At 42.0% G+C, this 13462-nt stretch overlaps 1 protein-coding gene across 2 annotated transcripts in view; it reads left to right on the top strand.

The window, feature by feature from the left end:
* Window positions 1-12438, top strand: part of KIF11 (kinesin family member 11) — a 48564-nt gene extending 36126 nt beyond the window's left edge. For both annotated transcript variants that reach the window (XM_043986591.1, XM_043986592.1), the window contains exons 18-23: window positions 2320-2426; window positions 6423-6702; window positions 7322-7544; window positions 8949-9094; window positions 9539-9655; window positions 11759-12438. In XM_043986591.1, coding sequence (XP_043842526.1) covers window positions 2320-2426; window positions 6423-6702; window positions 7322-7544; window positions 8949-9094; window positions 9539-9655; window positions 11759-11890 — 1005 coding nt within the window. In that variant the 3' untranslated portion in view covers window positions 11891-12438. The remainder of the gene's footprint in view (window positions 1-2319; window positions 2427-6422; window positions 6703-7321; window positions 7545-8948; window positions 9095-9538; window positions 9656-11758) is intronic.
* The last annotated feature ends 1024 nt before the right edge of the window (window positions 12439-13462 follow it).

Below are 13462 nucleotides of genomic sequence, written 5' to 3'. Positions count from 1 at the left end.
GCATTTGGAAATAGCTTGCTTAAAGTTAATCAGCAGGGGCAGCTAGGTGATGCTGTGGATAAAGCACTTTCCCTGGATTCAAGACGACCTGAGTTTACATTCAACCTCAGACACTTGACACTTACTAGCTGTGTGACCCTGGGCAAGTCACTTAACCCTCATTGTGGGGGTGTGGGGGGTGTGAGGGGGGGCCCAGATTAAAATAAATTAAGAATCAGTGAGCATGTTTACTGTATGCAGAACACTATCCCCTACATGTTATTGATAAAGTAAGAAAGTATTGTTTACATCAAGCTAAAAGATGAGGTCAAAAGTGAAAGATTAGCAATATTATAATAAAAAGGGAGAATACAACAGCTCTTGAAAATGGAAAGTATAACCAAGACAGAATTTTGAAAACTGTATCTTTTATTATTATCTTATTTTTAATCAATATTTTTTGTTTAACTTCATAGTGGTTTTTAAAATCTCCTTCCCATTCTCCGTTATCCATCAAGGGATCCCTTGTAACAAAGATTTTAAAGAGGGGAAGCAGTTTAGCAAAACTAAGCAACACTTCAGCTATGTATGTCAGTATATAAAATATTCCACATCCTTAGATTCCCCAGCTCTGTGATGAAGGGAGAGATTTATTTTCTACTTTGTCTTAGGATTATAATGAATGTGGGGTGACTGAGCAGGCCTTAGGGTTCCAGAAATATAGAGGGAACTGACAGTACTTGTGCTTCCTCAGCAGATAGAAGACAACTGAGCTTAGCACCAGTTAGCAAGAAGAGTTAAATAGGAAACCTTCTACTGGAGATGGACCTGCTTCTTTCCCTGAGTGGGGCCTGGTCCTTTGTGATATTTTGAAATCTTTCTGGACTGGACCCTTCGTCAAGTCTCTCCTGATCCCTCCCCTAGTCAACTGAATCTGTCTTTAAAAGTTGATTAAGGGGGGCAGCTAGGTGGCGCAGTGGATAAAGCACTGGTCCTGGATTCAGGAGTACCTGAGTTCAAATCCAGCCTCAGACACTTGACACTTAACTAGCTGTGTGACCCTGGGCAAGTCACTTAACCTTCATTGCCCCGCCCCCCCCCCCAAAAAAAAAGTTGATTAAAGGTCAACTTTCATACAACTTGCTGGCCACATTTTTATTACCTTTTTTTTTGCGGGTTATTAATTACTATCCACTAGTGATTGTTCTGTCTTCCTAGGGTGATCTAAATGAATGGTTTCTTATAAAGCAAACGTGACTTTTCTTAGTCCCTTCTTGCTCTGCATAACTGGTGAAATATTTAAACCATATAGTCAACTAAATATTGCTTTTGGGTTCTTTGTTATAGTTAGACCAAGTTGGTGATAAAAAATTTTCTGGATAGATGCAATTTTCTAGCTCTTCAGCTTATTCCATGAGTCCTTCAACAACCCCCAGCATATGACTTTATCATAGCACTTTATGGCTTCTTTCAAGTCAGGGAAATGATGAACCATTAATGTAGAGGAAGAACCCCCTGATCAAAACCCATTTATCCAAGTAGATATAGGTGTAATACCACCTTAGGCTTTTAGCAATAAATGCCTAAAAATCCCAGCAGGTGGAGATGTTGTTCCATGAACCAAATCTGACAGAGGAACCTTTGTGACAACTGTGTTTCTCCTGTGCCTTGGGTGGAAAATGAGGCTCAGAGGGGCAGCTAGGTGGCACAGTAGATAGAGCACCGGCCCCGGAGTCAGGAGGACCTGAGTTCAAATCCAGCCTCAGACACTTGATACTAGCTGTGTGACCCTGGGCAAGTCACTTAACCCCAATTGCCTCACAAAAAGAAAATGAGGCTCAGAGAATAGCAGGAGCTCCCAACCCCAAGACTTCTGCCTCTGTTCTTCTCAGGGCAAGCTTTAAAACACTTTAAAGAAATTGTCCCAAATCTTGAGGAAAAATTGTGGCAAGGGAGCTACAGTCTTAACCCGGCCTGATTCAGTTTGGTCTCACCCTTCCATATGAGAAGACTTTTTTTAATCATTGGCATTTGTAGAATTCCTCAGGTATTCATTCTAAACTTATAGTTCCTCATTTAGTTGGATGGACACTTGACTTTGGGAGTCAGGAGGGCCAAGTTCAAGTTCTATACCCACTATTTACTGATTGCTGGGGATCTTAAATGAGCCACTTTAACTCCTTAGGCCTCAGATTTCCCACCTGGTCTTTGGATTACTTGTCCCCTTTTAATATCAGTATTATTGCTTTGCTCCATTATTCTACCTTACTAGTAACTCACAAGTTAACTTTTTCTTTAATTATATCATTTGTGTGGGGGTGGGGGGGGTTTCACCTACAGGAACTTTGCCAGTTAATGAATCTTTGGACACAAAGATTCTCTGCCTTGGAGGAAACATGTGGAAGTATCAAGAATCCACTCAGAAATATTCAAGAAAATACACAACAGTAAGATGTTTTTCATTCCTGCTTATGGTTTTTTTTTTTAGTAACATCTATAAGCTAATGTATTTGATTCAACATAAATTTAGCGCAAGCCCCTAAAAATGATTGTGTTTACAAATCTAGAAGACAGGGTTAATGTAAAAGGATAACATGAATTATTAGCTCTCATTTTGTAGTCATCTGGATGAATTAATGAATGAAAAAGTATTTATTAAGAGTTTACTTTTGCCAGGCACTATGCTAAGTATTAGGAATATAAGGAAAAGCAAGTAAAATATCCCTTACAATTACACACGTCCTGGCTGGAGCCCAGGTCTCAATGCCAAACAGAAGAGTTTGCATTGGATCCTAAATACAAAGAAGGCTTTGGGGACTGATGGATAGATTCAGTAGATGAGGTGCTCAGGTGAGTGCTGGGAAACATGGCGCTGGTCACACAACCTTGTTATTCATTTGAGTGATGGACATCAGACATTTATTGCTACTCTTTGAAAGGCTAGTGATCATTTTCTTTTTTTTTCTTTCTTTCTTTTTTTAATCATAAAAATATTTTATTATTTTCCAGTTACATGTAAAGATAGTTTTCAACATTTGCTTTCCTAAGATTTCTAGTTCCAAATTTTTCTCCTTTCCTCCCTCTTCCCCAAGACAGAAAGCAATCTGATATAGGTTATATATGCACAGTAGTGATTATTTTCTTTAACATCTCTACATATCTAAACTGAGAGGGAACCAAATAAAGTCCAAATTAGAATAAGTAAAAAGTGCTACAAGATCAGATGAGGGCTGGCCAGTGTGTTGATTTACTTGATTTGACAGTATTTATTTGTTTGAAGGGAGATCTGAGGGTTATCATTTGGAAGTGATAGTGATGGGTTTTTAAGTAAATCAATAAAGCATTTTTGAAAGGGAGAAAAAACATTTTAAAGATAAAGGAGAAGCTTCCAGCTTGGGAAATTAGGAAAGGCTTTATAAGGGTTCTGAATCTGAGCTGGGTCTTGGAAGATGGGATTCTATCAGTGGGCAGATATTGGAATAGAGGGACTATTGCAAGTATATGGAACAACACTGGCAAAGGTATAGCAGTGAGAAGATGTGGGATGTTAAGGGACAGTGAGTATTCGAGAATGTGTAGCATGTTAAGAACCTTGGTTTGCGAGATGAAGTCATTTGAGAGAAGGCTAGGTTTGTTCAGGCCAAATTGTGGAAGGACTTGAATGCCAGGCCAAGGAGTTCAAATTTTATTTGGTAGCCTGTGATAAGCCATTAAAAATGTGTTAGTGAAGGAGGAAGCTAGGTGGTGCAGTGGATAAAACACTAGCCCTGGATTCAGAAGGACCTGAGTTCAAATCCAACCTCAGACACTTGACACTTACTAGCTGTGTGACCCTGGGCAAGTCACTTAACCCTCATTGCCCGCCCCCCCCCACAAAAAAGTATGTTAGCAGTAATTTGATCAGATCTGTGCGTTAAAACAGTTAGTCTGGCACTAGTATATTAAACAGACTGGAGGGTAGCAGGATAGTGGGGGTAAGGTCTTATGCTATATAGTCCAGGTGAAAGATAAGGACAGCCTGAAGTAGAATAATGATAACATGGAAATTTTGCAAAAAATATTGTGGAGGGGGGCAGTAGATAAAGCACCAGCCCTGGATTCAGGAGGACCTGGGTTCAAATCTGGTCTCAGACACTTGACACTTACTAGCTGTGTGACTCACTTAACCCTCGTTGCCCCACCCCCCAAAAAAAATATATATATATATATATATGTTGTGGAGGTAGGAAATGAGCAGAACTGGCAACTGAGGAAGTATTTGAAATGAGGACAAAGGAAGAGTCAAGGATGGCTGGTGTTCTAAGCATGGGTGAGAAGGTACTTCCATTGGCAGGAAAAAGCAACTCAGAAAAGCAGCTTTGGGGTGAAAGAGGACCTCAGTTTGACCTGCAACCCTGAGGTTGGAGATGTGCAGTGGACAGCTGGGAATGTAAACCTGAGACTTGGGAGAAGCCAGGGCATGAGATAAAGATGTGGAACCCTGCAGAGAAATGATGACGGTCTAGACAGGGGAGAAAAGAACACCGAGAAATATGGTTAACATTGATGGGAGGAAGAAAAGACCCATGGAAGGGGAAAATCAAGATGGAGCAGATAGAGGCTGGAGGAGAAATGTGATGGTGGTGTGGTCTTGTGGAATCCAGTGGAAGAGACTCAAGATGAGGATGGTTGTTACTTTTTCAGTTGTTTTAGTTATGTCTGACTCTTTGTGACCCATTTGGGATTTTCCTAGCAAAGATACTGGAGTGGTTAGCCATCTCCTTCCCCAGCTCATTTTACAGATGAGGAAACTAAAGCAAACAAGGTTAAGTGACTTGCCCAAGGTCACACAGCTAGTTAGTATCTAAGGCCAGATTTGAACTCAAGAAGAGGAGTCTTCCTGACTCCCAACCTGGCACTCCATCTATTGTGCCACCCAGCTGCCCAAAGGAAGGTTAGCAGTGCCTAATTCTACAGATTTCAAGGAAGATAAGAGCTGAGGAAAGCCCACTGGGTTTGACATTTTGTTATTTTGTAAAATGGACATGTTAATACCTGTAGTACCTACTCCACCAGATTGATGCAAGGTTTAAAAGCATAAGAGGCCCGATTGTGTATGTTCTTTCATTTGTTATAGCGAGGCAGGACTGTGCAAAGTCACCAACCTCACTCTCTTCTCCAGAGCCATCTGAGTCCAGTGGCAAGATTTATATCAGGACAACTGGAAAAGGCCCCAGGTGTTTAAGGCAAACAGAGTTAAGTGACTTGCCTAGGGTCATACAGCTAGTAAGTGTCTGAAGGTGAATTTGAACTCAGGTCCTCCCAACTTCAGGACCAGCGCTCTATCTACTGTGCCACCTAGCTGCCCCTGAGGCCATATGTAGCCTGAGGGAAAGAGACTCCTAAGAGTCTCGAGGGAGCTGTTGTCTCTTTAGGAGATAGGTAGGTTAAAGGAATGACTGAAGGAGTCAGAGGCATAGGAACATTATGTTTATAAGGGAGCAGTGACTTCCAAAGGTCATAGAAGAAAGGACTAGTGAGAGTGGTCTTGATTTGACACAGTGGTAGGCCTGAGATCTGACCTTTCAAGGTCTGGAGGAAGCAGGGTTTTGCCAAGGAGAGTGGTTCAGGATAAGAAAAATTGGGGAAGGGGCAGCTAGGTGGCGCAGTGGATAGAGCACCGGCCCTGGATTCAGGAGGACCTGAGTTCAAATCCAGCCTCAGACACATAACACTTACTAGCTATGTGACCCTGGGCAAGTCACTTAACCCCAATTGCCTCACCAAAAAAAAAAAAAGAAAGATTGGGTAAGTGGGCCAGAGGAGCGTTCCTGGCCATGGGCCATGTAAAGGGATCAATTGAAGTATAATACTGGTGAAATAGTCTGGACCTCAAAAGGAAAATCCAGCCTATTCTGGTTACTCTGAAGCTATGTTGATGGTATATATAACTGCAGTCGGGGAAGTTATACAGCCAAGAGTCTCCACAGGTGACCTACAGGTCAGGCAAGCCTTGGAGTGGGGAAAGAGAATTGTAGCAATGGGAGAAAGAACAGGGAACAGAAAGGATCACCTGCTGGTAGAGGAATCCTCAAAAGACAGGGGCCTATCAAAAAGGGGACAAAGATTCCCTGATTCATAAAGAAATAGTCGGGGCGGCTAGGTGGCACAGTGGATAAAGCACTGACCCTGGATTCAGGAGGACCTGAGTTCAAATCCGGCCTCAGACACTTGACACTTATTAGCTGTGTGACTCTGGGCAAGTCACTTAACCCCCATTGCCCCATAAAAAAAAAAAATTGTCATAGCCTCTCGGATTCATCTCCCTACTCAAGTCATGAATCTCATCGCTACACAGTAAAAACGTCATAAATAAACTGCTCATTTGTGAACCATGCAAAAGCCACATGGCACATTTTATCAGGTATCCATAATTGTAGCAATGCCTTTTTTTTTCCTCACAGGCATTCCCAGGACATCATAAGCACCACAGCTTCTCACAACAAAAAGTTCCTTGCTGTTTCTGATGATCTGTCACAAGAGCTCAGACATCTTCACCATCAAAGCTCAGAGTTGGTTGAAGAGTCTATCAAACATTGTGAGAAGCTCAGCTGCAGTATTAAAACAGTGTCCCAAGAGAGCCAGCAGTGGTATAATGATATGAATATAAGTACTGTCCACTTTTCAGATCAGTGGATATCTGGCTTACACAAAAGGAAAGAAGAACTTGATAACTTACTAAAGGTAACTTTTTAACTGAAACCTACCTTGAGGAGAAAATTACTGGTCCAAAAATGGAATATTTGTGTCTAGGAATTTACTTTAAAAGTACATTTCTTTCTGAAGTGGCTTAACCATTTCCTTTTGAGCTCACCCTTAATGCATAACCACCACAGTAAGTGATCCTGATTTCATGCTTTAATTACCCTCCTATCTGAAGTCTGGTGATTAAAGAACCTAGACAGCCATCTAGGTTCTACACCTACCATTGGATTGTTTTTTTTATTCCTTATTAGTCACTTAAGAGGAACAATCCCACCCTCTGATGTCTAATACCTCACTTGCATGCACTTCTTACTTTTCCAATATGCTTTCAAGCATGTCTAGTCTGCTACCATGTGCTTGGCCACTCAAAAGAGAATTGATAACCTACTCATGACCTGACTTACTTGCTAGAACATAACGCTTGCTTAAGTTTTTAGGACTTGATTTCTTCTTTTGCAAAATAAAGACATTTCTCCATTATTCCCATAATGGAGATTCAAAAAGTTCACATCATTTCAGCTTGTCAGAAAAAAGAAATGCCATCTTAAAGAACTGATGAGTCTAATTGCTTTGGCAAATGTTTGCTTCTATCCTCTAGGTTGTAAAGCAAGGTTGTGTTATATCCAATTCAGAAATCATGGAAAAGGTCAATGGACAAAAAGCAGAACAAGACAGCCAGCTGACCTCCTTTCATGATGAGATAACTAATGACAAGGAAATGCTGGTGGAACACAGTCAAGAACTTGATGATATCACGAAAAGTGGCTGGAATAAACTTAATTGCTTCTTGCAGCAGGACCTGAAACTGGATATTCCAACAGGTAGTTTAGGCGGGAAATCAAGTTATATTGTTACACGAGTATATGAGGTTAATTTAAATTTCTTATTAATTAAATTCCTGTCTGGGGCATCTAGGTGGCACAGTGGCTAAAGCACCAGCCCTGGATTCAGGAGGACCTGAGTTCAAATCCAGCCTCAGACACTTGATACTTATTAGCCGTGTGACCCTGGGCAAGTGACTTAACCCTCATTGCCCCACCCCCAAAAAGAAAAATTAAATCCCTGTCTTGTTGTAAGATATCACTAGCCTTGAGCGGCTTAGCCCATTTAGGGAAACCAGACCTGCAAATGTGTAGGGAAAATAGAGAAAGATAGTACAATATTTAGTGTAGTATTAGATGGAGGGAGGGAGGTGCTCATCAGGGCCATGGGACATCATGACAGATGAGCGTCAGAGCTTCAAAGGACCACCGAATGTCAGAGAAGGGAGCTTGGAGAGCTTCTAGGCCCATCCTCATTTTACAGAAGTAGACGCCGCTTCAGAGAGTCTCAGTGACCTCACCAAGGCTACACAGACCCCAAGTGGCCCAGCTGAGGTTGGAGCATGTACAGGTCCTTCTCGGAGAGAGCAAAACTAGAGAGAAGGAATCATAGGTGCAGAACTGCTTAGAAACAAGCCTGAGAAAGGCCATTCAGAGGACACTGACAATCAGGCCTGATGGAGGCAGCCAAGAGCAGTCAGAGCCTAGATGACATCAGGTCAGAGGATCTGGAAGGGGCCACTGAGCTCCTAGTGCGGCCCCTGAAACTGAGACCCAAAGAGGGGAAGGGTGACTCCAGATCCAGGACCTCTGGGATTGTTACCTAAGAATTTGAGTTTGTACAATGAGAGCCATCATCTCTCTATCTCAGGGAGCCGGCATCTCAGCTCCACTCAAACTGAGGTCCTTCCTCCTCCCAGAAAACCTCCTCTCCAACAGGAAACAGGGCCATCCACCCACACACAGCTCCAAGCTAATTGGCTGGCAGCTCTGATTGACAAGTCCCACAGGTGGTTCTATAGATGTAACTTCTGGACGCTAAAGTCACATGGTCTCTAAATCACATGCTTTCTCCTCATGGCGGAGCTTCCCTCCAGTATCTCTCCAGTAGGGGTGCCAATTCTCACAGTTGGAAAACTCAAATGAGGTGGTATATATGAAGCTCCTCCTATCAGCTGTTGAGATGATGGTCACACTGCCACTCTGTAATAAGCGCCAGGAAGCACCTTAGAAACCATCTCATCCAGTCTCTTACTTTAGATGTGAGGAAATCAGGGCCTTGCACAAGGAACAACGAATAGAAGATGTGGGACTAGAAGCAAGATCTCGAGACTTACAGCTCAGTCCTTTGTTGTTACACAATGGTGCTTTAATTCATTTATTTGGTTGCAATGTCCACTAAAGGTTCAACTCCCCAGAGGAAAACTTATTCCTACCCATCCACGTTGCTGAGAACTGAACCTCGGGAGCAACTCCTAAGTCAGCTAAGAGAGAAACAACCTGAGCTCTTAAGAGCAGACATAATTAAAGCAGAAGAAGACCCCAGTGAGGTAAAAATGAAGTGTCAAAATCTCAGTTTCTTGTTACTCCTTCACCACGGTCCTTTCTAATTGTTATGTGTACAAACTCCTTTGTATGGGCATGTGAAGCTTCCCTTCCTTCCTCCAACTCCTTAGCCTCCTCCTCTACAATGTACTTTGTAGGGGGCGGCTAGGTGGCACAGTGGATAGAGCACTGGCCCTGGACTCAGGAGGACCTGAGTTCAAATCCAGCCTTAGATACTTGATACTTATTAGCTGTGTGACTGAGCAAGTCACTTAACCCTCATTGCCCCACCAAAAATACATACGTACACACATACAATGTATTTTGTATACGTGGCTCTCAAATGTCCCTCTGTGTTCTCAGACATCAGGGTCCCTCGTGCATGTCTGCAGGTGCACAATGGCTGCTTCAGAAGTGCCTGCTGGATTGAGTCCCTCTTTCTTTTTTAGGACGTGGATGAAGAGAAGCCTGCCCTGGAGCTCACTAATGAAATCATCCTGAGTGAGGAGCCAACAGCAGAAACCAGCGTGTGCAAGCCTATCAATGGTGGTGTTCCTTTTTTCCAGGTAACTGATGTTGTCACTTCTGAGAGAATGTTGCTACAGCTGATGGATCTAACATAAGTGATAATCAAGTTAAAGAATTTTGGAAGGGACCTTGGATGTGGAGTCCAGTACCCTCATTTTACAGAGAGGGAAACTGAGGACTAGGGATGTTATATGACCTAGGGTCAGGCAAGGAGGATTATGGATGAAGAACTGCCAGTGACCATTAGTGGTCACGCTGGTGGTAGATAGTAGAGCCAGGCTTTGAACCCAAGTCTGCTGCCTCTAGCCCCAGTGTCCTTCTATTTCATTACTGGCAAGTACTGACTGAAGAGCTGGTCTTGGAGTAAGGCAGAGCTCAGGGCACTGTGGGTTAACTGTGAGACACACTTCTGCATTAATGGAGGGAGTTTCCCTAGTGGAATTAGGTAACCTAGATTTTAAATTCCTCTCTTGTTTGCAAGGACAAAACTTCTTAGTAGGTTTCCATTCAAAATTATGTTGTTAACTTTTTGAAAACCATATTTTGGGGACATGGGATGGAGAAAAAACAACTCCTTTAGCTGTATACCCTGTACCATACCTTCTCCTCCTCCCCAATCCTGACCTGCTCCCACCTCCACTAATCAGACTCTCCATCGGACAGCTCAGTGTACAGAACTAGCTTCGCTAATAGTCGCTGAGTTCCTCACCTGCCCTGACCTAGAGGGGCTGGAACCTTAGCATCAGTCACTGCTGTTGCTTCCTTTCCCGACTCTGTTGACATACATGTTCAGGGAGCCCAGTATCATCTTCTGGCTCTGGGGACAGTGGCTCATAGTAGAATTGTGAAGGTGAGGGTATACAGGACATTGGAGCCTGCATTTGACTCTCCTCCATATACGTGGAACTATATTTATTGATCTTATTATTAGCAAGAAGCAGAGACCTTTTAGAAAACTCAAGCATTTGATGAAATTAAGCTGAAGCCTGAGGTTTTTTTTCTCTGTTTGTGTGGTAGCCTTGATCTTCATTTTCTAGGCAGGGAGAAGCAAGTCTAGAAACATGAAGTGGAAACAAGAGTAGGAGACTTCTAGTCTAATTTAGACTGGGAAGAGAGCTTAATGGAGAGTGGTAGAGCTAGTCAGGGATACCTGAGTTAGGGGCCCACCTTTGTAGTTTTCAACAAACATTTGCTTATTAGTTTTATGGCCAAAGTCACTTAATGTCTCTGTGGCCCAGTCTTCTCATCTGTAAAATGGACAAATTATCTACTTCAGGTTGTTGGAAAGGCTAATGGAATTACTGTGTGTTAAATGTTTCATACTTGACATACATGGGGGGTGAATGAGAGCATAGATTGGGGGAGAGAAGAAATGTCTGCATACAAATAATAAAGAGAATGAAAGTACCCTGAAAAAAAAATTGACAAGCCTGGGCTTCATGTGTGGGAATGGGTTGGGAGGAAATAAGAGAGTGACAAAAACAAAAACTTTGGGCAGTTTTGGTAGTTGAATAACTGGCTCAAACTCACAGGAGAACAAAGTAAACAAAGAGGGCTTCCCTGGACCCCCCCCCTCCATCATTGTCAAGATCAGGTTCCTCCTTTTTCCTATCCTGTTCCTTTGGGCTTAGAAACTCAATACAGCGATTTATTTAGGCCACCATGGGGTCCTTGTGTCTCCCACTTCACTCATTGAGCATCTGTAGGCCCAGGAGAGGGCTGGGCCTCCCTTGGTCACGGCCTTACTTGGAAGCCTCAGCTCACCTGCAGGGTGGTCGCCTACAACTTGTTTCAGCAGGCATGTTTGCCACAATAAAGACTGTTTGGCAGCCTCTTCCTGTGGAAGAATGAAGACCCTGACAAAATAAAATTCATTAATGAGAAAATGAGTCTTTTCTTTTTTATATAAATGTAAGTCCTTACTATTTTTAAGATAATTTTATTGATGTTTTCTGTTTCTTACATTCCTATGTATTCCTCCCCTTCCCCCAGAGCCATCCTGTATGACAAATAGTATTTGGAGGAGGTGGGGTTCAGCATAATTGATGGATACATTGAGAAAGTCTCTAAAGTGACATTTTGTATGTTATTACATTTGTTACATTTGTGTTTATTTTTTTTTCTTTCCCTTACATCCACAGCGTAAAAAATTCTCCAGAAAGGATAAAGAAAACAGAGCTGTAAACATTGTGGAGAAGTCAAAAGTGGAAGAAATTCTGGAACATTCCACTGTTAAGTCTAAACTACCTTTAAAAGCCCAGATAAATAATTAGCCTTTTTTTTTTTTTTAACTCTTTTGTAACTCCTGACCTTGGTTGTTATATAGGAATTAGACAAGTGTAGACTACCTTAAGGTTTGTTTTTTTTTGTTTCTTTGTTTTTGGTTTATTTAGTCAATAGGTTTGGTCATTTATCATAATATTGTCAAGTATTTCATTTGGTGCTTACTAATATGGATTTCAAATAAGCAAGTTGGGGTTTGCGTTAAATAAAATTGTATTTCACCTTTTGTTTGAGACAGCCCAACAAATGAAAAGGTTAAAGTGGTTATTTTCTTAGACCCTATATTATATTTTTGTATATCCTAAACAAATATGAGACTGCATTGTTCTTCTAGGCTTGAACTTATATTGGAAAACATCTTCAGCAAATTGCTTCTAGAATTAGGATGCCCCCTGTGGGGGTACTCATATTTTCTAATGTGTGAACTGGGTTCAGCTAGGTGGCGCAGTGAATATAGCACTGGCCCTGAAGTTGGGAGGATCTGAGTTTTAAATATGACCTCAGACATTTCCTAGCTGTGTGACCCTGGGCAAGTCATTTAACCCCAATTGCCTTAAACATCCAGGGCCATCTCCAGTCGTCCTGATGTATATCTTACCACTGAACCCAGATGGCTCTGGAGGAGAGAATGAGGCTGGTGACATTGCAAAGCCCTGCCTCACTTAAATCCAATTCACTGCAAGTCATGATATCCATGATATCATCCTGATGTCATGGTCCTCTCTGAAAACAAAGGACAAACAGCAATATGTGTAAATTATGTCTATATTACCCTATGCCTCTCCCCCACCCCCTTCTTCATATTGCAGACTCATTTGGTAGGATAATAAACATATATGCTTCCTATTGTCTATTTAGATTAGTAGTTAATACTCTTTTTCCAGGTATGAGATATTTGGACATGTATAACGCTTTATGTTGAGTGTGTCTGAGGTGATCCTAGGGGGAAAAAAAGGATAAAATGATTCAGAGAAAATAAGAAAAACACCCATTGACAGAGGTCTGTGGGAGGTGACTGTATTATGAAGCATTTAATTTACAATTATTGATTTGTTTTATGTATTTCCTGGGGGGAAAAAGAGGCATGGTAGTGTAATGGATAGAGAGTTTGTCTCTGAGCCAGGAAGACCTGGCTTCAGTTCTGGTCTCTGACATACACTGGCTCTTTTAGTTGGAAAAGTCACTCAGTGAAACTCTCTAAGGCTGTTTGTTTTAGAAAAGCCGCTGTCCTACACTGGTAAAAGAAGTGTCCTATCACAGTAAGGTCCTAGTCCTTGTATCTTCTGAGAACAGGAACCCAATTATTGCCCCACTGTCAGAGGACTTGCTTTATCTCCCTCTGAGAGAGAGAGAGCAAGCGAGTGCACAAGATAGGAGGGTGGGAGGGAGAATGGACAGGAGTAAGCAGGAGATGTTGGGTCAGGGAAAAGAAGACACATTTCTCTTTTCCTGTTTTCCAAAGCTGTGACCTTGTTTCTCCTACAGTTTAGAACAGTATAGGATCACATAGTGTATGACCTATAAAACCTTAACACTTGTGTATGTGGTTTTTGTGTGCATCT

The sequence above is a fragment of the Dromiciops gliroides genome, chromosome 2 (assembly GCF_019393635.1).
Source record: "Dromiciops gliroides isolate mDroGli1 chromosome 2, mDroGli1.pri, whole genome shotgun sequence".
In the NCBI taxonomy this organism is placed as follows: Eukaryota; Metazoa; Chordata; class Mammalia; order Microbiotheria; family Microbiotheriidae; genus Dromiciops; species Dromiciops gliroides.
The sequence above is the reverse complement of the archived record's forward strand: the minus strand, read 5'-3'. Positions and strand labels throughout refer to the sequence as shown.